Source organism: Salmo salar, chromosome 11 (assembly GCF_965601325.2).
Source record: "Salmo salar chromosome 11, fSalSal1, whole genome shotgun sequence".
In the NCBI taxonomy this organism is placed as follows: domain Eukaryota; kingdom Metazoa; phylum Chordata; class Actinopteri; order Salmoniformes; family Salmonidae; genus Salmo; species Salmo salar.
This window is the reverse complement of record NC_138301.1, coordinates 95,033,173-95,057,264: the sequence shown is the minus strand read 5'-3', so window position 1 is coordinate 95,057,264 and position 24,092 is coordinate 95,033,173. Positions and strand designations below refer to the sequence as shown.

General features: G+C 44.7%; 1 protein-coding gene across 5 annotated transcripts in view; it reads right to left on the bottom strand.

Moving 5' to 3' along the window:
* The window catches only part of LOC106563289 (mediator of RNA polymerase II transcription subunit 13-like), a 124,651-nt gene that overhangs the window by 48,865 nt on the left and 51,694 nt on the right, over positions 1-24,092 (bottom strand). For all 5 annotated transcript variants that reach the window (XM_014128759.3, XM_082958168.1, XM_082958165.1 and 2 more), the window contains exons 3-4: positions 3,820-3,904; positions 3,078-3,161 (exon numbers count right to left, since the gene is read on the bottom strand). In XM_014128759.3, the coding sequence (XP_013984234.3) occupies positions 3,078-3,161; positions 3,820-3,904 (169 nt within the window). The remainder of the gene's footprint in view (positions 1-3,077; positions 3,162-3,819; positions 3,905-24,092) is intronic.

The window sequence follows — 24,092 nt, the reverse complement described above, 5'->3', positions numbered from 1 at the left end:
TATGAGACTCGAAATTGAGTCCTGTTTCCATTGATCATCCTTGAGATGCTTCTACAACTTAATTGAACTCCACCTGTGGTAAATTCAATTGATTGGACATGATTTGGAAAGGCACACACCTCTCTATATAAGGTCCCACAGTTGACAGTGCATGTCAGAGCAAAAACCAAGCCATGAGGTCGAAGGAATTGTCTGTAGATCTGGAGAAGGGTACCAAAACATTTTTGCAGCATTGAAGCTCCCCAAGAACACAGTGGCCTCCATCATTCTTAAATGGAAGAAGTTTGGAACCACCAAATCTCGTCCTAGAGCAGGCCACCCGGCAAAACTGAGCAATCGGGGGAGAAGGGCCTTAGTCAGGGAGGTGACCAAGAACCCGATGGTCACTCTGACAGAGCTCTAGAGTTCCTCTGTGGATATAGGAGAACCTTCAAGAAGGACAACCATCTCTGCAGCACTCCACCAACCAGGCCTTTATGGTAGAGTGGCCAGACCGAAGCCACTCCTCAGTAAAAGGAGTTTGCCAAAAGGCACCTAAAAGACCCAGAACATGAGAAACAAGATTCTCTGGTCTGATGAAACCAAGATTGAACTCTTTGGCCTGAATGCCAAGTGACACATCTGGAGGAAACTGGTACCAACCCTAAGGTGAAGCATGGTTGTGGCAGCATCATGCTCTGGGGATGTTTTTCAGCGACAGGAAGTGGGAGACTAGTCAATATCGAGAAAGATGATCTGAGCAAAGTACAGAGATCCTTGATGAAAACCTGCTCCGGAGCGCTCAGGACTTCAGACTGGGGTGAAGGTTCACCTTCCAACAGGACAACGACCCTAAGCACACAGCCAAGACAATGCAGGAGTGGCTTCGGGACAAGTCTCTGAATGTCCTTGAGTGGCCCAGCCAGAGCCCGGACTTGAACCTGATCGAACATCTCTGGAGAGACCTGAAAATAGCTGTGCAACAACGCTGTGCATCCAACCTGACAGAGCTTGAGAGGATCTGCAAAGAAGAATGGGAGAAACTCCCCAAATACAGGTGTGCCAAGCTTGTAGCATCATACCCAAGAAGACTCAAGGCTGTAATCGCTGCCAAAGGTGCTTCAACAAAGTACCGAGTAAAGGGTCTGAATACTTATGTAAATGGAAACAGGATGCACCTGAGCTCAATTTCTGTTTTGTTTTTTTATACATTTGCAAAAATGTTTAAAAAAACTGTTTTCGCATTGTCATTACGGGGTATTGTGTGTAGACTGATGAGAAAAATAAATAATTTCTTCAATTTTAGAATAAGGCTGTAACGTAACAAAATGTGGGGGTCTGAATACACTGTATATATAATGAGCACCTTGATGCTGCGTACGCAACACAATAATATCAGACAGAGACAAGATGGCCCGCATTTATTTTTTGCGGCCGCCTTCCGTGTTGGTTACTATGTTGCAATATTAACATTCTCGACCTCTTGTTGATACAAAATGTTTCAATATTCTCAGAATGTTTCCCAATTTTGGTAGGAAGCGCACGAGACAATGGCATTGTCATAGTACACTGTATATGCCATTCCTTCATATAGCCTATAGCAGGGGGTTGGCAACATTTTTCATATGATTGCCAATTTACAATTGATCCTACCCTTTCTAAAGAGCTGCATGCCAGTTATGATTTTCATCTAAGCATTGTAGGCTGCTCAACTGTGCCCCAAAAAATGTCTAACTGCCCACAAACGGAATAATTGTAGCTGGCTACCTGTATCGAGGCGCTGATCATTCAGCGGCCTTAATGCGTAGATTTTCCTTTTGAATTTCATGATTTTCTTCATTCCTTGGTCGAGTTTGTTTGTCTTTATGTGTCCTCGTCGATTATAGGCCTAAGTAAGCCCTTTGATGTATGCCTTTTATTTCAATGCATTTACAGGATTTATCTGGCATAGTTTGCATTCACAGTCAGCTGTTTTTATGCTCCGGTTACTTTCACATTGATGTCGGTATTTGAAGTCGGCCTTGATAGTGTGTTTTATGCATCTATTTCATGTTGCACTGCATGCGTGTTCCACAAGTAAATGAGTTAATGTAGCCTACTTCTCGCGGCTATGGCTGAGTGGGCTTTTTGGTCTCTCTCTCTCTCTCTCTCTCTCTCTCTCTCTCTCTCTCTCTCTCTCTCTCTCTCTCTAGTTCATATTTTCTGCATGCTGTGTCCTAGCCCTTGAAGGTGTCACACTCAATTCTTTCAACACCTTTGGAATTGTGCCACAGCGTGCATTTTTATCACTGGGAACCTCTCCACAGCTACATACCGTAGGAGAGGATCTCACTCCTAAAAACATGGATATGGAGAGTTCTCAAACTGCAACTCAATGTATTTGCATAATTGTAACTAATTAACGACTTAAGATGTGTCATGATCATCTCAATCCCTCTTGCGAGATGTCGTTGAGTTAAATCGTTCCTGTAACCAAGCAGATAGGAATATGAGTCTAATTTATGAACAGATGGAATTAAATCCATTTTACATAATGTTTTTTTTTTTTAACCGTCAATAATGCACCAAACTTCAAGCTAAGCAAAAAGCGGAGTTAAAACAACAATTCCCCTCTACTGTGCTCCTCTGCGCTGTATGTCTCTGACACGCACGCACGCACGCACGCACACACACACAGCCACAAACCCCTCCTCTGCTCAGCTCTCACACCTCACCAATGTTCGCTACCCCTCTCTCAATAGTCTGACACTCAGGCAGTCTGGAGGACCAGTTCTCGCACTCTCACACACAGGAGCCGAGCCGTCGTCTGTCTCACAGCACGAGCCTTTCCCACCTTTCCCACCTGCGAGCGCAGTGACATGATCCCAGGGGCTCACAGCCAGGTGCCGCGAGGCAGTCAGAGGTGTCACCACATCCCAGGCGGGGTGGGAGCAGCCGGCGCACGGCAACCATTCACACCGCCTGTCTGTCACACCCCCAGACCCAGCGTGGGGGCAACGTCCCCCCAATGTCAATCTAGTTATCACCGTGTCAGAACAACGTGGCGGCGATGCTGTGAGGAGGTTGTGTGCGGGATTGAGAAGGATGGTTAAACTCACCTGGTGCCCATATGCTTCTCCTCCAGCTCGTATGGCTTGACAAACCACTTCCCGATCCGCACAAAGTCCTTATCCATCAGACACCTGGGGGATGGTAGACATTAAACATCTGTATCACCGTATATATACACATATATATATATATATATAATATACACACAAATGTACATGCACATAGACACATACTGTACATAGAGATTGGCACACACATACCCAATCAGGGAAGAACAGAGAATGGAATAGAATAGATTTGTTTTCATACCTGAACACTCACATCAATGGAGTTACACAGTACCATTAGATGACGACTCTATTTAAGGCTTTATGACAATGCAATATAGTGCAGAGGTATAGAGTTGGAAGAGAGGAGGAGGTAGACTCAAGGTAATAAGAAGGTTCATTCAGCCTGCCCCCCTATGATGATCATTGATGTTTAACTTAATTGAAACCAAATATGTGCTGGTTCATTTAGCAGATGGGGAAGCTTTACTGGAGTTATTGATTCAGTTCAGGTTTTAATTTGATTATTACTTCAAGTCTTTTAACCGTTGGTGGTCTCTATTTTTGTCAGCATTATTTCCTTAGCAGTTGGTGGGAGTAGAAATGGTTATATGAGCAGAAATAGCCTATGACTAGAATGGGAATATTCAGCTTACTTTATGTGATACTTTACATATATGACATGGGATGAGCTGACAAGTCATTTTCCAAGTGGCTCATGGGAAATGTAATTGTACTGTACCTCTCCAGCAGGTTGTGAATGGCCTTGAACAGGAGGGTCCGGCATTCATATGACAGCCCACACTCCCATAGTCCCTCCTCAGCCACTGGAAGACAGGAAGAGAACATGGATGGGTTAGCAACTGGTGGATACAGTGAAGTCAACACATTTCATACCATAGAAATGGAATGAATAGAATGGGCCTGGAACCTCTAACCCTAGCAATTTGACTGGAAAACAGATGGGTACACTCACAATGGCTGCCTGGTATGGTGATGCAATAATTTCCATGGTAATATAGAACGTTCATTCAAATGACGCTAACTGATTTGCTCATGCAATGGAATGTATTTTTTGTCATGTCAGTTGAGTTGATTCAACAAATCTCAGCACAGATTGATGGGTACACTTCCTAATTTACTTCTTGCTTTGCTCCTACGTAAAAACAAAAACACAGGTTAAGAAAATGTAATGATCCAGGCGGCAGGGTTTGAAAATAAACAAATTCATTGGACCAGCGCCATTGATAACTACTACTAGTGCTGTTACTAACTAGCAATGTTGGTTGCATGTTTGCAAAGAGTTATGGTATATTAGAATCCCCTTGTCTTAACATGTGTCATTTTGAACTAAATTTCTTCCACAGAGAAAGATAGAGGACTCATCTTTATATCTGTGCCAGTAATGGGTCTGTGACAGCATGGGCATTGCCATTGAGGCTACAACCCCTGGGAATCCCCACCCAGTTGACTATGTTAACTACTTTAAAATGGCAGAGGCATGGTGGAAGCTCTCAATGGCAATGTCCATGCTAAAACGGGTTATATCCATAATGAGTCCTCTATCTATCTCTATGCTTTGCTCCTATGGGAACACTCGCAATGGCCACCAGTCCACCCATTACCATTATGACTTGAATGGGGATGCCCGTTCTATTCATTCTATTTCTGTTCATACACTCAAACACATTGCACAGACACACAGGAGACATTCTCTATTGACTGTAATGCATGCCAAAAGCAGAGGAGGCTTCTAGGAAAACAGATGAATTTTACCCACAGACACAAGTATCTACATGTACTGTACACCCATCCACAGACTGACTCATCAGATGCCCTGAACCATAGTTACAGTATCTTCCATACAAGTTAAACCACTGTGGAAGAACCTAGAAGTACACTTGCGTGCGCTGCATCTGTGTGTGTGTGTGTGTGTGTGTGTGTGTGTGTGTGTGTGTGTGTGTGTGTGTGTGTGTGTGTGTGTGTGTGTGTGTGTGTGTGTGTGTGTGTGTGTGTGTGTGTGTCTCTGTAAAGCTGTCAGGTCCACTGCACCAGCGCCACTGTCAACCCGTGTGCAGCTGTCAGCTCCAGTTAACCAGCGCTGGGAGAGACAGTGTGCTGCAGAGTGTGTGTATGTGTCTGTGTGTGTTTGTTTGTATGTGTGTGTCTGTAGGCCAGAGGCCACGCAGGGAGGCAGGAGAGGAGAGACAAGGAGAGGAGAGGCGGGCAGCACCACGCGCAGATGCCAGCCCTGACAGCCCAGCAGCGCTCAGGAGAGTCGTCAGGGCGACAGCGCTTAGTTCCAGTTCTTGCCATGTCAGCAGCCAGCTTAAATGTGACTTGTGTGGAGTAGTGGATGGATCCTACCACTACTGGTCCCCTCGTTCTTCCTTCTTCCCAGAAGAGGAACGGCTACAGATAGCTCTAGTGTTTTTTGTTCTCTGCCTTACCTGGAGGGCGATTGGCAGGGATGGGAGGCTTGTGAGTGGGTGTTGTGTTTACTTACAGGGTGGTGGCAAACAAAAAGCACCGGGCGGGTACACGGGGGAAGGGAGCAATGGATGGGGGGAGGGAAAAAGCGACAGAGCACAGAGGAGGGGTGGAGGGCACATGGAGGATGATATTTCTTTTTTCATTGGGGGTTGTGTTTTCTTGCTTTTTTGATATTTCCCTCCCTTTTTTCACACTGGAGTGAATGAAATTTCCTTACTCGCCAGAATTCCCGGGTAACCATGGCAACACTGGCTGTGAGAACACAGCTCCCCGGTATTCAATTCCACCGACACCCCCCCTCTCTCTTCCTCCCTCCTTCTATCCTCTCCTTCTTCATCTGTTCTATTGCTCCAACACCCCCACCCCCTTTCCTCCCTGTCTCTCCCTCCCCTCCTCCCTCGTTCATTCCCGATCCAGGGCTCAAACAGGAAGCTTAGCTCCAGCCAGCTATTCTACAGGGAAGAGTGCTCCATGAGCGGAATGCCAACTCTCCAGAAAATCCAGCTCATTAGCTCGCCCCTTTCTCTCTCCAATCCCTTTTTCACAATGCCAATTCACCGCCAGTCGTCTTCATCTATCTACCCTACCACTTCCCCCTCTCCCTCCACTCCTTTCCCCCTTCTCTCCTCCTCTCTCACGTTCACTCAACCCACCACCTCCACAGAGCACGCCCAGGTTCTCAACCGCTCTTCACCCAGGTTTGAGTCACCCTGCCTGGGGAAATTCTCTCTCCTGCCCTGCCACATCCAGTCACAGCCACACAATGAGCTCCCTACCTCTGGGAGGAAACTGAACTGATGTGATCAACTCGTTGGTTATGTATTTCTGACTGGTTTAGATTAAAACCCTGACAACAGCAAAACATCGCTCCTCAGAGTGTAGGTATCAACTGATGCTATTCCCGAGATTACTACTTGCAAAAGAAAAATCAGGAATTCCTTTCACCACTCCCCGAGCCTCGTGAATGTCATTACAGCTATTGTTTACATTCCAGTCACCGAGGAGCTCGAGCTGCACCTTATCGAGCCTTCAACACAAGGTGTGACTATTTCTGTCTTGTGCACACACACACACACACACACATACACTCACAAACGCACACACACACACACACGCATACACACTCGCAAACACACACAGACACACACACACACACAGGTAGAAACTGGATTGTGAAATCTGATCTGAGATATTTAACTATTCAAATCCTTCCTGGAAACAGTGGGCTTATGTTTGACAAACATCTGCAAAGTAGCAACAAGTCCCCGCCATGGTATGTGATTGCTGTGCTTAAAGAGTTGAAATGTGTGGAACAGTGAGGTGAAATGTATAGATCCTTATCTAGATGAGTGTTACATTATATCTGGTCCTCTCCTCTCAGCAGGGCCTCAGCAGGGCCTCGTCAGGCTCCTGGGAAGTGGAGGGAGCCCCACCTCACAACGTCAGCTGTGGATGATAACCGCCAACGTTGTCAGGGTGGCCGCATAGTTTAGTTTCACTTCTCCATTTCAGTGTGCATGCAGCTCTCAGATGTGTGACTCTCAGATGACACAGATAAGGAGAATGAGAGAGAAAAGGGAGGAAGCATGTTTGGTGTTTCTGTGTGCTCAAGAACTGAACTGAGTGAAAGTGTGAGTACCTGTTTTGCTTGTGCGCGACCACTGTCACTTTGTTTGTTGTGTAGCAGCGTTTGTATCATGTTGTGCGAACTTGTCTGTGTGCCTGGGCTCATTTGTGTTGTGTGGATTTGTGTGGGCTGCATGTGTGTGTGCATCTATCCGTGCATGCAGGTGTGTGTACGCGCATCAGTGTGTGCTGTGTAGGGAATGAGCGCTGCTTTAGTGCGTGATGGCTTCATTCCCAGTGCAAACACGTGTTAATTTCACACGTCCCGCCCCCCTCGCCACAATGCTGCTCTGCTGCCCCCCAATCTCTCAATCAACCGCTCTTTTCTCCCCTCCCCGCTACCATTACATCTATATAAACTGAACCTTCCCCTTACTCAGATTGACAGATACTACAACAGCCCTATCTATGCCTTACTTTGTGAGGCTGCTTAATGCTACTTAACTGTTATATTGTATACTCCATCTCATATTATTTTGAATGCCTATGTATGCTGCAATTCAGCTTTAAGCTGCAAATGTGTACAATTCAAAATAAACCTAAATTCCACCCCCTGTCTCTTCCTATCTCTCTACCTCTTCTTCACTCTCTGTCCCGCTGTCCTCAATCTCCCCCTATATCGTCCTCTCCCCCCTCCTTGCCTGGTCCAGCGTGTCTGACTGCATTAGCTGAACACCACCACTAGAGGGAGTGTCCAACGTCCACACACAAAGATGCTATTGATCCAGGCTACAGAGAGAGAGAGAGAGAGAGAGAGAGAGAGAGAGGCATTCTTTGCCATAAAAAGGAACATAAAATTCAACATACCAATTAGGATCCGGCTAAAAATACTTGAATCAGTTATAGAACCCATTGACCTTTATGGTTGTGAGGTCTGGGGTCCGCTCACCAACGAAGAATTCAAAAAATGGGACAAACACCAAATTGAGACTCTGCGTGCAGTATTCTGCAAAAATATACTCTGTGTACAACGTAGAACACCAAATAATGCATGCAGAGCAGAATTAGGCCGATACTCGCTAATTATCAAAATCCAGAAAAGAGCCGTTAAATTCTACAACCACCTAAAAGGAAGCGATTCCCAAACCTTCCATAACAAAGCCAACACCTACAGAGAGATGAACCTGGAGAAGAGTCCCCTAAGCAAGCTGGTCCTGGGGCTGTGTTCACAAACACACCCCACAGAGCCCCAGGACAGCAACACAATTAGACCCAACCAAATCATGAGAAAACAAAAAGATAATTACTTGACACATTGGAAAGAATTAACAAAAAAAACAGAGCAAACTGGAATGATATTTGGCCATAAACAGAGAGTACACAGTGGCAGAATACCTGAACGCTGTGACTGACCCAAACTTAAGGAAAGCTTTGAATATGTACAGACTCAGTGAGCATAGCCTTGCTATTGAGAATGGCCGCCGTAGGCAGACCTGGCTCTCCAGAGAAGACAGGCTATGCGCACACTGCCTACAAAATCAGCTGGAAACTGAGATGCACTTCCTAACCTCCTGACCATATTAGAGACACATATATCCCTCAGATTACACAGATCCACAAAGAATTCGAAAACAAACCCGATTTTGGTAAACTCCCATATCTACTGGGTGAAATACCGCGGTGTGCCATCACAGAAGCAAGATTAGTGAACTGTTGCCACAAGAAAATGTTTACTGTTTAATTTTATTGTTAATTTCACTTTTGTATATTATCTACTTCACTTGCTTTGGCAATGTTAACATATGTTTCCCATGCCAATAAAGCCCCTTGAATTGAATTGAGAAAGAGAGAGAGAGTGTGTGTGAGAGAGAGCAAGAGAGAGAGAGAGACAGACTACAGCACTATTAGGCAGTTTCCTGGAGAACGTTGGAGAGGTGGGCTCTTTCGGACTCTCTCCCTCACAAATTTTTCTTGGATCAATAGAGCCAAGTGTCTGGCGGTGTGTCTGTGTATCTCTCTGGCTGTGTGTGTGTGTGTGTGTGTGTGTGTGTGTGTGTGTGTGTGTGTGTGTGTGTGTGTGTGTGTGTGTGTGTGTGTGTGTGTGTGTGTGTGTGTGTGTGTGTGTGTGTGTGTGTGTGTGTGTGTGTGTGTGTGCGCATGTGACACACAGCAGCTTTATCAATGACCTGTCGGACACTACTGTACGTCTAAACAGATGCAGAAGAGAGAGAGAGAGAGAGAGAGAGAGAGAGGCTCATCTCATGGTCATCGCGTGTCAGTGTGTGACTCCTCATTTACTAATGGGCCTACAATGCCATTAGAGCAGCTCACCAGTGAGGGTAATGGGACAGTACACACGGTGTGTGTGTTAGGGCTGGCACAATTACCATATAACCATGTAACTGACGGTTATGGATGAAGACCGTCATGAAATAAAATAACCGTCATAACCGCAAACATATTTTTTAAAGAAGATTTGACTGAAGACGGGACGGCCAGGCATTCAGGCATTTGAGTTCATTCGTGTGGTAATGTGGACTCTTAACAACGTGATGAAACTTTGTTGCTCCTTGCTGAAACAAGCAAGATGTTGTAGCAAATGAGTCTCCCCTGCAGCAGCAGCACACATAGAAATAGAATGAACAGAACGGGCGTGGAACCTCTAACCCTGGCAATTTGACTGGTAAACTAATGATTAGTGCTATTAGTGATGGGTAGTCCGCGAACGATTCATTCTTTTTTAACTACTCTTTTTACTGACTCGACAGTCATGATGCATTTTTCTGAGTGACTCTGCTGAGGCCCTGCTGAGAGGAGAGAACCAGAGACTGATTTTTCTGAGTACATTTTTGTCGTTCGTGTGACTTGCTGGCTACAATAAATTCTACATCAGTATTAATGCACGCTCCTTCGGTGACTCTGGAGACGTCAGCCTTATTCTAAAATGTATTACATCATTTTTCCCCCATATCAATCTGCACATAATAACACAACGATAAACAAAACAAGATTTTTTATAATAATAAAAACAGAAATACCTTAATGACATACAGTGGGAAGAAAAAGTATGTGAACCATTTGGAAACCTGGATTTCTGCATACATTTGTCATAAAATGTGATCTGATCTTCATCTAAGTCACAACAATAGACAAACATGTGCTTAAACTAATAACACACAAATGATTGTATTTTTCTTGTCTATATTGAACACATCATTTAAACATTCACAGTGTAGGTTGTAGCACAGTGCAGAATGTTCCATTTATTTCACCATGATTTAACCAGGTAGGCCAGTTGAGAACAAGTTCTCATTTACAACTGCAACCTGGCCAAGATAAAGCAAAGCAGTGCGACACAAACAACAACACAGTTACACATATACAAATGTACAGTCAGTAACACAATAGAAAAATCTATGTACAGTGTGTGAAAATGTGGAAGAGTAGGGAGGTAAGGCAAAAAATAGGCCATAGAGGCGAAATAATTCTAATTTAGCATTAACACTGGAGTGATAGATGTGCGGATGATGATGTGCAAGTCGAGATACTGGGGTGCAAAAGAGCAAGAGGATAAGTAACAATATGGGGATGAGGTAGTTGGGTGTGCTATTTACAGATTGGCTGTGTACAGGTACAGTGATCGGTAAGCTGCTCAGACAGCTGATGCTTAAAGTTAGAGAGGGAGATATAAGACTCCAGCTTCAGAGATTTTTGCAATTTGTTCCAGTCATTGGCAGCAGACTACTGGAAGGAAAGGCGGCCAAAGGAAGTGTTGGCTTTGGCGATGACCAGTGAAATATACCTGCAGTAGTGCGTGCTACTGGTGGATGTTGCTATGGTGACCAGTGAGCTGAGATAAGGCGGGGCTTTACCTAGCAAATACTTTTAGATGACCTGGAGCCAGTGGGTTTGGCAACGAATATGTAGTGAGGGCCAGCCAACGAGAGCATACAGGTCGCAGTGGTGGGTATTATATGGGGCGTTGGTGAAAAAACGGATGGCACTGTGATAGACTACATCCAGTTTGCTGAGTAGAGTGTTGGAGGCTATTTTGTAAATGACATCGCCAAAGTCAAGGATCGGTAGGAGAGTCAGTTTTACGAGGGTATGTTTGGCAGTATGAGTGAAGGAGGCTTTGTTGCAAAATAGGAAGCCGATTCTAGATTTAATTTTGGATTGGAGACGCTTAATGTGAGTCTGGAAAGAGAGTTTACAGTCTAACCAAACACCTTGGTATTTGTAGTTGTCCACATATTCTAAGTCAGAACCGACCAGAGTAGTGATGCTAGTCAGGCGGGCGGGTGCGGGCAGCGATCGGTTGAAGAGCATGCACTTAGTTTTACTAGCATTTAAAAGCAGTTGGAGGCCACGGAAGGAGTGTTGTAAGGCATTGAAGCTCGTTTGGAGGTTTGATAGCACAGTGTCCAAAGAAGGGCCAGATGTATACAGAATGGTGTCGTCTGCGTAGAGATGGATCAGAGAATCACCAGCAGCAAGAGCGAAATCATTGATATATACAGAGAAAAGAGTCGGCCCAAGAATTGAACACTGTGGCACCCCCATAGAGACCGCCAGAGGTCTGGACAACAGGCCCTCCGACTTAACACACTGAACTCTATCTGAGAAGTAGTTGTTGAACCAGTCGAGGCAGTCATTTGAGAAGCCAAGGCTATTGAGTCTGCCGATAAGAATGCGGTGATTGACAGAGTCGAAAGCCTGGCCAGGTCGATGAAGACAGCTGCACAGTAATGTCTTTTATCGATGGCGGTTATGATATCGTTTCGGACCTTGAGCGTGGCTGAAGGTCCTAATGACCAGCTCGGAAACCAGATTGCATAGTGGAGAAGGTACGGTGGGATTCGAAATGGTTGGTGATCTGTTTGTTAACCTGTTGGGGATAGGGGGCAGTATTTGCACGGCCGGATAAAAAACGTACCCGATTTAATCTGGTTACTACTCCTGCCCAGTAACTAGAATATGCATATAATTGTTTGATTTGGATAGAAAACACCCTAAAGTTTCTAAAACTGTTTGAATGGTGTCTGTGAGTATAACAGAACTCATATGGCAGGCCAAAACCTGAGAAGATTCCAAACAGGAAGTGCCCTCTCTGACCATTTCTTGGCCTTCTTTGTCATCTCTATCCAAAATAGAGGATCTCTGCTGTAACGTGACATTTTCTAAGGCTCCCATAGGCTCTCAGAAGGCGCCAGAACGTTGAATGATGACTCTGCAGTTACTGGCTGAAAAACAGTAGCGCATTTGGTAAGTGGTCAATCTGAGAACAATGAGACGGGCGCGCGCATGCACGTGAAGAGTCCATTTTACATTTTGAGTCTTTGAACGAAAAGGACATCTCCCGGTCGGAATATTATCGCTATTTTACGAGAAAAATCGCATAAAAATTGATTTTAAACAGCGTTTGACATGCTTCGAAGTACGGTAATGGAATATTTAGACATTTTTTGTCACGATATGCGCCGGCGCATCACCCTTCGGATAGTGTCTTGAACGCACGAACTATGGATTATCTGGAACCAAACCAACATTTGTTGTTGAAGTAGAAGTCCTGGGAGTGCATTCTGACGAAGAACAGCAAAGGTAATAACATTTTTCTTATAGTAAATCTGAGTTTGGTGAGTACCAAACTTGGTGGGTGTCAAAATAGCTAGCCTGTGATGGCCGGGCTATCTACTCAGAATATTGCAAAATGTGCTTTCACCGAAAAGCTATTTTAAAATCGGACACCGCGATTGCATAAAGGAGTTCTGTATCTATAATTCTTAAAATAATTGTTATGTTTTTGTGAACGTTTATCGTGAGTAATTTAGTAAATTCACCGGAAGTGTTCGGTGGGAATGCTAGTTCTGAACGTCACATGCTAATGTAAAAAGCTGGGTTTTGATATAAATATGAACTTGATTGAACAAAACATGCATGTATTGTATAACATAATGTCCTAGGAGTGTCATCTGATGAAGATCGTCAAAGTTTAGTGCTGCATTTAGCTGTGGTTTTGGTTTTTGTGACATTATATGCTAGCTTGAAAAATGGGTGTCTGATTATTTCTGGGGTGATCGTTTGACAGCGGACTCATTACGCACACAGGCAATGAGCCAGTGATTGCTGAGATCCCTTTTTGAAGACAGCAGAGGTGTATTTAGAGGGCAAGTTGGTCAGGATGATATCTAAGAGGGTGCCCATGGTTACAGATTTAGGTTTGTACCTGGTAGGTTCCTTGATAATTTGTGTGAGAGGAATAGATTCAAGGCATAATGTACAGACGAGGGTATGGTAGGATGTGAGTACAGTGGAGGTAAACCTAGGCATTGAGTGACGATGAGAGAGGTTTTGTCTCCAGAGGCACCATTTAAGCCAGGTGAGGTCACCGTATGTTTGGGGGGTGGAGCAAAAAGGGTAGCTAAGGCATATTGAGCAGGGCTGGAGGCTCTACAGTGAAATAAGACAATAATCACTAACCAAAACAGCAATAGACAAGGCATATTGTCATTAGGGAGAGGCACGTGTAGCCGAGTGATCATAGGGTCCAGTGAGTAGCTAGGCGAGCTGGAGACACGGCGAATCAGACAGCTAGAGGGCTGGGGCTAGCAGGCTAGCAGATGGGCCTCTGGGGGACGTCGCAACAGAAGAGCCGGTTGAAACCCCCTCGGACAGTTACGTCAGCAGACCAGTCATGATGGATCGACGGGGCTCCGTGTCGGCAGTAAAGGGTCCGGACCAATTGTCAAAAGAGGTATTGTAGCCCAAGAATTGGCTAAGGGACCTCTTTGGCTAGCCAGGAGATGGGTCCAGCTTGCTTCGGGACACAGACGTTAGCCAGGAGTGGGTAGGGTACTTGGGTAGCAGCTAGCTAGCTGCGATAATCCGGTGTAAAGGTTCAGAGCTTGCGGTAGGAATCCGGAGATGTGGTAGAGAAAAAGCAGTCCGATAAGCTCTGGGTTGATATCACGCTGTGCAGACTGGCAGGAATTGACCGGGCTGAGGCTGGCTGATGTCTGAGTTAACGGTGATGACCACTAGCAGTGGCTGACTACTAGCTAGTAGCTAGTCAGCTGGCTAGCTTATGATTGGGGTTTCCGGTTCTAAAGTAAAAAAAATAGCAGATCCGTACCACATTGGGTGAGGCGGGTTGCAGGAGAGTATGTTCAGTCCGTAGATGGAAATTGAGAAAAAAATATATAAAAAATATATACAAAGAAAACGATATATACACGGGACGGGACAAGACAAAACAGACATCCGACTGCTACGCCATCTTGGTTGGAGGTTAAGAAGAATGAGGTTAATGAGGTTAAGAAGTATCCTAGAGTCAGCTAAAGACTTACACAAATCTCTGGAACATGCTAACATCTCTGTTGACGGGTCTACGATACGTAAAACACTAAACAAGAATGGTGTTGATGGAAGGAAACCACGGGAGAAGCCACTGCTGTCCAAAATAAACAACATTGCTGCACGTCTGAAGTTCGCAAAAGATCACCTGGACATTCTGTCGACAGATTAAACTAAAGTTGAGTTGTTTGGAAGGAACACACAACACTATGTGTGGAGAAAAAAAGGCACAGCACACCAACATCAAAACCTCATCGCAACTGTAAAGTATGTTCGAGGGAGCATCATGGTTTGGGGCTACTTTGCTGCCTCAGGGCCTGGACAGCTTGCTATTATCAATGGAAAAATGACTTCCCAAGTTTATCAAGACATTTTGCAGGAGAATGTAAGGCTATCTGTCCGCCAATTGAAGCTAAACAGAAGTTGGGTGATGCAACAGGACAACGACTCAAAACACAGAAGTAAATGAACAACAGAATGGTGTCAACACTGGAGTGGCCCAGTCAGAGTCCTGACCTCAACCCGATTTAAAATGCTGTGGCATGTCCTCGAGAGCGGTTCACACCAGACATCCTAAGAATATTGCTGAACTGAAACAGTTTTGTAAAGATGAATGGTCCAAAATTCCTCTTGACCGTTGTGCAGGTCTGATCCGCAACTATAGAAAACGTTTGGTTGAGTTTATTGCTGCCAAAGAAGGGTTAACCTGTTGGGGCTAGGAGGCAGTATTTGCACGGAAGGATAAAAAACGTACCCGATTTAAACTGGTTACTACGCTTGCCCAGAAACGAGAATATGCATATAATTAGTAGATTGGGATAGAAAACACTCTAAAGTTTCTAAAACTGTTTGAATGGTGTCTGTGAGTATAACAGAACTCATATGGCAGGCCAAAACCTGAGAAGATTCCATACAGGAAGTGCCCTGTCTGACAATTTGTTCTCCGTCTATGGCATCTCTATCAAAAATACAGCATCTCTGCTGTAACGTGACATTTTCTAAGGCTTCCATTGGCTCTCAGAAGGCGCCAGAAAGTGGAATGACGTCTCTCCTGTCTCTGGGCGAAAAACAGCAGGAGATTTTGTGAGTGGTCATGCTGAGAACAGTGACACTGGAGATGCGCGTTCATGTGAATTCTCCATTTTTTTCTTTCAGCCTTTGAATGAATACAACGTCGCCCGGTTGGAATATTATCGCTATTTTACGAGAAAAATAGCATAAAAATTTATTTTAAACAGCGTTTGACATGCTTCTAAGTACGGTAATGGAATATTTTGAAATTTTTCGTCATGAAATGTGCTCTCGCGTTACCCTTCGGACAGTGACCTGAACGCACGAACAAAACGGAGGTATTTGGATATAACTATGGAATATTTGGAACCAAAACAACATTTGTTGTTGAAGCAGAAGTCCTGGGAGTACATTCTGACGAAGAACAGCAAAGGTAATCCAATTTTTCTAATAGTAATTCTGAGTTTAGGTTGCCCCAAACTTGGTGGGTGTCAAATTAGCTAGCCTGTGATGGCCGAGCTATGTACTCAGAATATTGCAAAATGTGCTTTCGCCGAAAAGCTATTTTAAAATCTGACATAGCGTTTGCATAAAGGCGTTCTGTATCTATAATTCTTAAAATAATTGTTATGTATTTTGTCAACGTTTATCATGAGTAATTTAGTAAATTCACCGGAAATTTTCGGTGGGTATGCTAGTTCTGAACATCACATGCTAATGTAAAAAGCTGGTTTTTGATATAATAATGAACATGATTGAACAAAACATGCATGTATTGTGGTGTTGCCCATGCCGTCACAGATGCTATAATGGCACAGATACAAAGATGACTCCTCTATCTAGCTCTTATGGGTATTACTGACTCAAATTAATGAAAAGTGAGTCGTAAGACTAGTTCTTTTGACTTAACGAGTCGAAAATATCAGAGTCAGTAAAAAGATCCAAACTTCCCATTACTAAGTGCTATGTGGAATCTTTGGGATGTCCATACTCTAATCCCTTACCCTAACCCTGACAATTTCAACTTCAATGGGGTAGGGACATCCCAAGGATATCGGATAGCAAGTTGTAACGTCTGCTTCCTACTCACACCCTCAAACACCTAGATCCCCTGCTATTTGAACCGTATATATTGTGCTATTCAAATGGTTATTACGGTGACCATGGTCATTTGGCTGGCCGTGGTCATTTGGCTGGCCGTCATGCAAAATTCCATGACCATCACAGCCCAAGTGTGTGTACATGTGTGTGGGGAGGGGAATCCGCCATCCCATATTTTAGCAGACAATGCACACTGGCAGGTGTGTAATGTTCTCTCTTCCCATCGCTGGGATAAAGACCCATGTGTAACGGCTGTCTTTGGAAGAAGAGGACCAAGGCGCAGCGTAGTGAGTGCTCATCATTTAATATATATTCTGAGAACACAATATACAAAGCGAAAACGACAGCCAAACAGTTCTGTCAGGTCTACAAAACACTAAACAGAAATTAACCACCCACAAAACCCAAAGGAAAACAGGCTACCTAAGTATGGCTCCCAATCAGCGACAACGATGTACAGCTGTCCCTGATTGAGAGCCATACCAGGCCAAAACAAAGAAATACAAACACATAGAAAAAAGGACATAGAATGCCCAGAACACACAGAAAAACACCCCCTGCCACGCCCTGACCAAACTACAATAACAAATATCCCTTTTACTGGTCAGGACGTGACACCATGCTGGGGTTTTGACTTCACAGAGAAGTTGTAGCTCGGAATGTTCTCTTATAATCTCATTGGATGCTCAAAATCTGGTTGGGTTGTTGCACAATCTTCTGAACTTTAAAGGATGTTGACCATGTGTGACCACTGAGACTCCGTTCAAAATGAATGAATCAAGCAGATAATATTAACCTGAGTAGGATCTCTCGTCTATGGATGGATATGACATTTCATCCACCCGTCATGTCTATTTGAGACTGTACTGACTAACTAGTCAGTGTTAAATGAGGATCCGTGGTTTTAAATTCCAAAGTGGTAAACAGTGTTGGAACAGTCTGTTGTAATAACAGCTTTGCAGGATAGCACAGGTACTGTTGGAGCGAACAGAAAAAAATGTATGCAGTGACTGTATATCCCTTTGGCAGTGGCCCTGTGTCACTGGTTACACTATAGCCCAGTGATGTAACAAGCACCAGACAACCACTTATAAAGGAGACAGAGCGCAAAGCAAAGCTGGCCAAAGGACAGAGACTGAGGGAGAGGAGAAGAGGTGAAGAGAAGAAGAGAGGAACTCCCACTCCTCCTCTCCTTTCCTCTCGTCTCCACTCCGGTGTGTGATCCACCAGCTCTTCAACACTGAGCTCAACAGCAGCGAGGCTTAAACCAGCAAACAATTGAGTGCAGAGCAAACAGAGCGCTGCTCCCCTGACAGAGAGAGGGAGAAAAAGCAGTGGCTGCTGGCACATGCCCAGGAGCGCTGACGACGACAACGTCACTTAGATCTGTCTGGCCTCCAAAATACACCACTTTTTAATTTCCAACAGGAATTAACTGAGGATTTAAGTTCTCGCCGGCTTTCCCCCAGCACCTCGGCGAATGAAGAGACTCTATCTCTCTTTAGCTCTCTCTTTAGCTTGGACGCAGCCCCCTTTAAACACCAATGCATTTGTTTCAGGTGGGAGTTTGGCATATTAATGCCGCATATTGGGGCGGCAGGTAGCCTAGTGGTTAGAGCGTTGGACTAGTAACCGAAAGGTTGAAAGATTGAATCCCAAGCTGATAAGGTAAAGATCTGTTGTTCTGCCCCTGAACAAGGCAGTTAACCCACTGTTCCTAGACTGTCATTGAAAATAAGAATTTGTTCTTAACTGTCTTGCCTAGTTAAATAAAGAAAAATAATAAATTGGACTCGATCTGTGAGGAGATGAAGGGCAGTCTGATGGTGGTCCAGATGACTGGGGTGGCCGACACTCTGCCTACAGCCCCTCACCTGTCACAGTGAACAGTGACAGTGACAGGAGGTCAGGGTGTCACAGGGTCCTCCCCCCCACTAGCAACCCCTCAACTCCCCACTACACACACACACCCTCCACCCCTGTCTCTGACATCACTACAGACACATATGTCCAGCTGCAACAGCACAGCCTTCCCAGCACAAGCTGTCCTCTCGTACCATCTCTCCCTCTCTCCCTCTTTTTTTCTGTCTTTCTTTCTCTCCCCCTCTCCCTCTTTTCTCTCTCCACAGAAACAGGCAAGCAGCAGCTCCTCCGAGCATCTGTTCTTTCTGGCTCGTCCCCCAGTTGTTGCTGCGGCTGCAGCTTTTCTCAAAAGCATTGTGCAACAACCGCTCTCTCTGCCCTTCTTTCCTTCTCTCTCTCTCTTACTCTCCCTCTTTCTCTCTTCCTCCTCCTCGGGCCCCAGGACCGCAACCACCCACTGCTGCCTGGCTAGCATGAAAGGTTGTCATAACGTTTCTGACACTCCACAATGCTACCCAACGGAAGTGTAGAAAACAAAAACATCACTCTCACATGTTTTTAGTTTGGTGTCGCAGTTCTAAAAGAGATTGTGATTCCTAATGGGAGTTTTCCTGGAATGGGATAACACACAGCTATACTGTCATTTTCCAAACAGTTATTGCGCTGTTGAGGCTAGCTAAATAGTTTAATTATAAACAACATAGTTTTGATAGGAATCATTCAGATCGTTTTATGGTTCCGACTTAGGAGGAAACAGTGTAGCCGTAGGGAGATGACTTAAGGGGGTGCCAGAGGGGCGACTGCCTGACGTGGAGCTGCAGGGAAGGGATCGCTCTGTTCTGTTCTGTTCTGCCAATACAAGGGCTGTCTCATCTATCAGGCCTGACCCACAGTCAAGACCTTTCACAGGGAAATACCTCTCTCTCTTGCCTCTCGCTCTCTCCCTCAATTTTAATTCAATTTAAGGGCTTTATTGGCATCGGAAACATATGTTAACATTCCCAAAGCAAGTGAATAGATAATAAACAATAAAAATGTACGGTAAACATTACACAAAAGTTCTAAATGAATAAAGACATGTCAAACATCATATTATGTGCAAATAGTTAAAGTACAAAAGCGAAAAGAAATAAACATAAATATGGGTTGTATTTACAATGGTGTTTGTTCTTCACTGGTTGACCTTTTCTTGTGGCAACAGTTCACAAATATTGCTACTGTGATGGCACACTGTGGTATTTCACCCAGTAGATATGGGAGTTTATCAAAATCGGGTTTGTTTTTGAATTCTCTGTGGGTCTGTGTAATCTGAGGGAAATATGTGTCTCTAATATGGTCATACATTTGGCAGGAGGTTAGGAAGTGCAGCTCAGTTTCCAGCTGATTTTGTGGGCAGTGTGCACATTGCCTGTCTTCTCTGGAGAGCCAGGTCTTCCTACGGCGGCCATTCTCAATAGCAAGGCTATGCTCACTGAGTCTGTTCCTTAAATTTGGGTCAGTCACAGTGGTCAGGTATTCTGCAACTGTGTACTCTCTGTTTAAGGCCAAATATCATTCCAGTTTGCCCTGTTTTTTTGTTAATTCTTTCCAATGTGTCAAGTAATTATCTTTTTGTTTTCTCATGATTTGGTTGGGTCTAATCGTGTTGCTGTCCTGGGGCTATGTGGGGTGTGTTTGTGTTTGTGAACAGAGCCCCAGGACCAGCTTGATTAAGGGACTCTTCTCCAGGTTCATCTCTGTAGGTGATGACTTTGTTATGGAAGGTTTGGGAATCGCTTCCTTTTAGTTGGTTGTAGAATTTAACGTCTCTTTTCTGGATTTTGATAATTAACGGGTATCGGCCTAATTCTGCTCTGCATGCATTATTTGGTGTTTTACATTGTACACAGAGGATAGATTTGCAGAATTCTGCATGCTGAGTCTCAATTTGGTGTTTGTCCCATTTTGTGAATTATTGGTTGGTGAGCGAACCCCAGACCTCACAACCATAAAGGTCAATGGGTTCTATAACTGAGTCAAGTATTTTAAGCCAGATCCTAAATGGTAAATCAAATTTCATATTCCTTTTGATGGCATCGAAGGCCCTTCTTACCTTGTCTCTCAGATCGTTCACAGCTTTGTGGAAGTTACCTATAGTGCTGATGTTTAAGACGAGGTATGTATCGTTTTTTGTGTGCTCTAGGGCAATGGTGTCTAGATGGAATTTGTATTCGTGGTCCTGGCAACTGGACCTTTTTTGGAACACCATTATTTTTGTCTTACTGAGATTTACTGTCAGGGCCTAGGTCTGACAGAATCTGTGCAGATCTAGGTGCTGCTGTAGGCCCTCCTTGGTTGGGGACAGAAGCACCAGATCATCAGCAAACAGTAGACATTTGACTTCAGATTCTAGTAGGGCGAGGAAGGGTGCTGCAGACTGTTCTAGTGCCCTTGCCAATTCGTAGATGTATAAACTCAGCAAAAAAAGAAACGTCTCTTTTTCAGGACCCTGTCTTTCAAAGATAATTAGTAAATATCCAAATAACTTCACAAATCATCCTTGTAAAGGGGTTAAACACTGTTTCCCATGCTTGTTCAATGAACCATAAACAATTAATGAACATGCACCTGTGGAACGGTCGTTAAGACACTAACAGCTTACAGACGGTAGGCAATTAAGGTCAGAGTTATGAAAACTGAGGACACTTTCTACTGACTCTGAAAAACACCAAAAGAAAGATGCCCAGGGTCCCTGCTCATCTGCGTGAACGTGCCTTAGGCATGCTGCAAGGAGGCATGACGACTGCAGATGTGGCCAGGGCAATAAATTGCAATGTCCGTACTGTGAGACGCCTAAGACAGCGCTACAGGGAGACAGGACGGACAGCTGATCGTCCTTGCAGTGGCAGACCATGTGTAACAACACCTGTACAGGATCAGTCCATCTGAACATCACACCTGCGGGACAGGTACAGGATGGCAACAACAACTGCCCGAGTTACACCAGGAATGCACAATCCCTCCATCAGTGCTCAGACTTTCCGCAATAGGCTGAGAGAGGCTGGACTAAGGGCTTGTAGGCCTGTTGTAAGTCAGGTCCTCACCAGACATCACCGGCAACAACGTCGCCTATGGGCACAAACCCACCGTTGCTGGACCAGACTGGACTGGCAAAAGTGCTCTTCACTGACGAGTTGCGGTTTTGTCTCACCAGGGGTGATGGTCGGATTCGTGTTTATCGTCGAAGGAATGAGCGTTACACTGAGGCCTGTACTCTGGAGCGGGATCGATTTGGAGATGGAGGGTCCGTCATGGTCTGGGGCGGTGTATCACAGCATCATCGGACTGAGCTTGTTGTCATTGCAGGCAATCTCAATCTCATCCTGACATGACCCTCCAGCATGACAATGCCACCAGCAATACTGCTCGTTCTGTGTGTGATTTCCTTTTACAGGAATGTCAGTGTTCTGCCATGGCCAGCGAAGAGCCCGGATCTCAATCCCATTGAGCACGTCTGGGACCTGTTGGATCGGAGGGTGAGGGCTAGGGCCATTCCCCCCCAGAAATGTCCGGGAACTTGCAAGTGCCTTGGTGGAAGAGTGTGGTAACATCTCACAGCAAGTACTGGCAAATCTGGTCATGAAGAGGAGATGCACTGCAGTACTTAATGCAGCTGGTGGCCACACCAGATACTGACCGCTACTTTTGATTTTGACCCCCCCCCTCCTTGTTCAGGGATATATTATTCCTTTTCTGTTAGTTCCACATTTCTGTGGAACTTGTTCAGTTTATGTCTCAGTTGTTGAATCTTGTTATGTTCATACAAATATTTACACATGTTAAGTTTGCTGAAAATAAACGCAGTTGACAGTGAGAGGATGTTTCTTTTTTTGCAGAGTTTATGTTGAACAGGGTGGGGCTTAAGCTGCATCCCTGTTTCACCCCACGGCCCTGTGGGAAGAAATGTGTGTGTTTTTTGTCCGCACATTTGTTAACCGCACACTTGTTGTTTGTGTACATGGATTTTATAATGTCACTTTCCATCAATTTGTATAGCAGACCCTCATGCCAAATTGAGTCAAAAAAAGATTTGAAATCAACAAAGCATGAAAAGACTTTGCCTTTGTTTTGGTTTGCTTGTTTGTTAATTAGGGTGTGCAGGGTGAATACATTGCCTGTCCTACGGTAATTTGGTAAAAAGCCAATTTGACATTTGCTCAGTACATTGTTTTCACTGAGGAAATGTACGAGTCTGCTGTTAATGATAATACAGATGATTTTCCCAAGGTTGCTGTTGACGCATATCCCATAGTAGTTATTGGGGTCAAATTTGTCTCCACTTCTGTGGATTGGGGTGATCGGTCCTTGGTTCCAAATATTGGGGAAGATGAGCTAAGAGCTAAGGAGCTAAGGATGATGTTAAAGAGTTTAAGTATAGCCAATTGGAATTTGTCTGTATATTTTATCATTTCATTGAGTATACCATCAACACCACAGGTCTTTTTGGGGTGGAGGGTTTGTATTTTGTCCTGTAGTTCATTCAATGTGATTGGAGAATCCAGTGGGTTCTGGTAGTCTTTAATTGTTGATTCTAAGATTTGTATTTGATCATGTATATGTTTTTGTTGTTTGTTCTTTGTTCTTTGTTATAGTCTGTCTTTCGCTGCCTCTCTCTCTCCCCACTCACCCTGTCTTTGAAGCCTATAGACGGATAGGGTGGGTGCCCCAGCCAAAGATCCCAAACACACACACAACACAGGCACAAAGACCCAATATAATGGAGGAGAAGGACGAGGAGGAGAGGGAGGTAGAGGAAAAGGAGGGAAAAGAGGGGGAAATCTGGAGTCAATTAGGGGAGCGAGCAAGAGCTCTCACATAGCTGTGTGTCAGTGAGGCGGTGTAGAGTGGAGTGGAGAAGTGGAGGGGGTCTGTTCTCTCCTAACTCTCCACCCACTACTCAGAGCCACACGGCACCACTCTGGATCAGGGGTAGTCACATTACACACAACCCCTGGCTCTGCCCTTCTGAACAGGGGTCAGTGCTGGGGTTGAAGGGGGTGGCTGGCTCCCATCCAGGCCATGTCAACACAACAGGCCTGAATCTGCTTTTAAATCACAGTCTTTTAACTCAAATATGTTACCTAGCCTTGCCTTCTAGAATGAGCCTTGTTCTACCATGTTTCGTTTAGTGTTAATCTGTTGTATCTCCTACTGAGAAATGTGTCTTGGATCAGATCCCTTACCAAACAAGCAGCGTGAAGGAACTGCTAGGCTACAAAGCTGCCATGTGAAGCCTACCAGGCTAGAGAAAAAATACAACACATACAAAGCAATAGGTCTTCCACATCACCTCTCTCTCACACACACACACACACACACACACACACACACACACATTTTACCAGGCTGCTGTGTGGTAAGGCTAGCTGAGAGGCCCCCTGGGGCCTGGTCTCTTCACCTCTGACTGGGAGATCTATGGAGTCCCCCTTCAAGAGCTAATGTTGTTTTATTCATATCACCATCCACACTGCCATGATCATTCTCCTACAGTAGAAAAAGAAAGCACTCCCTCGCTCCCTCAGATAAGCTGAACACTCCATGTGAAAGGAGGGATCCATTATGCACAACCAGCTGTACATTACACACACA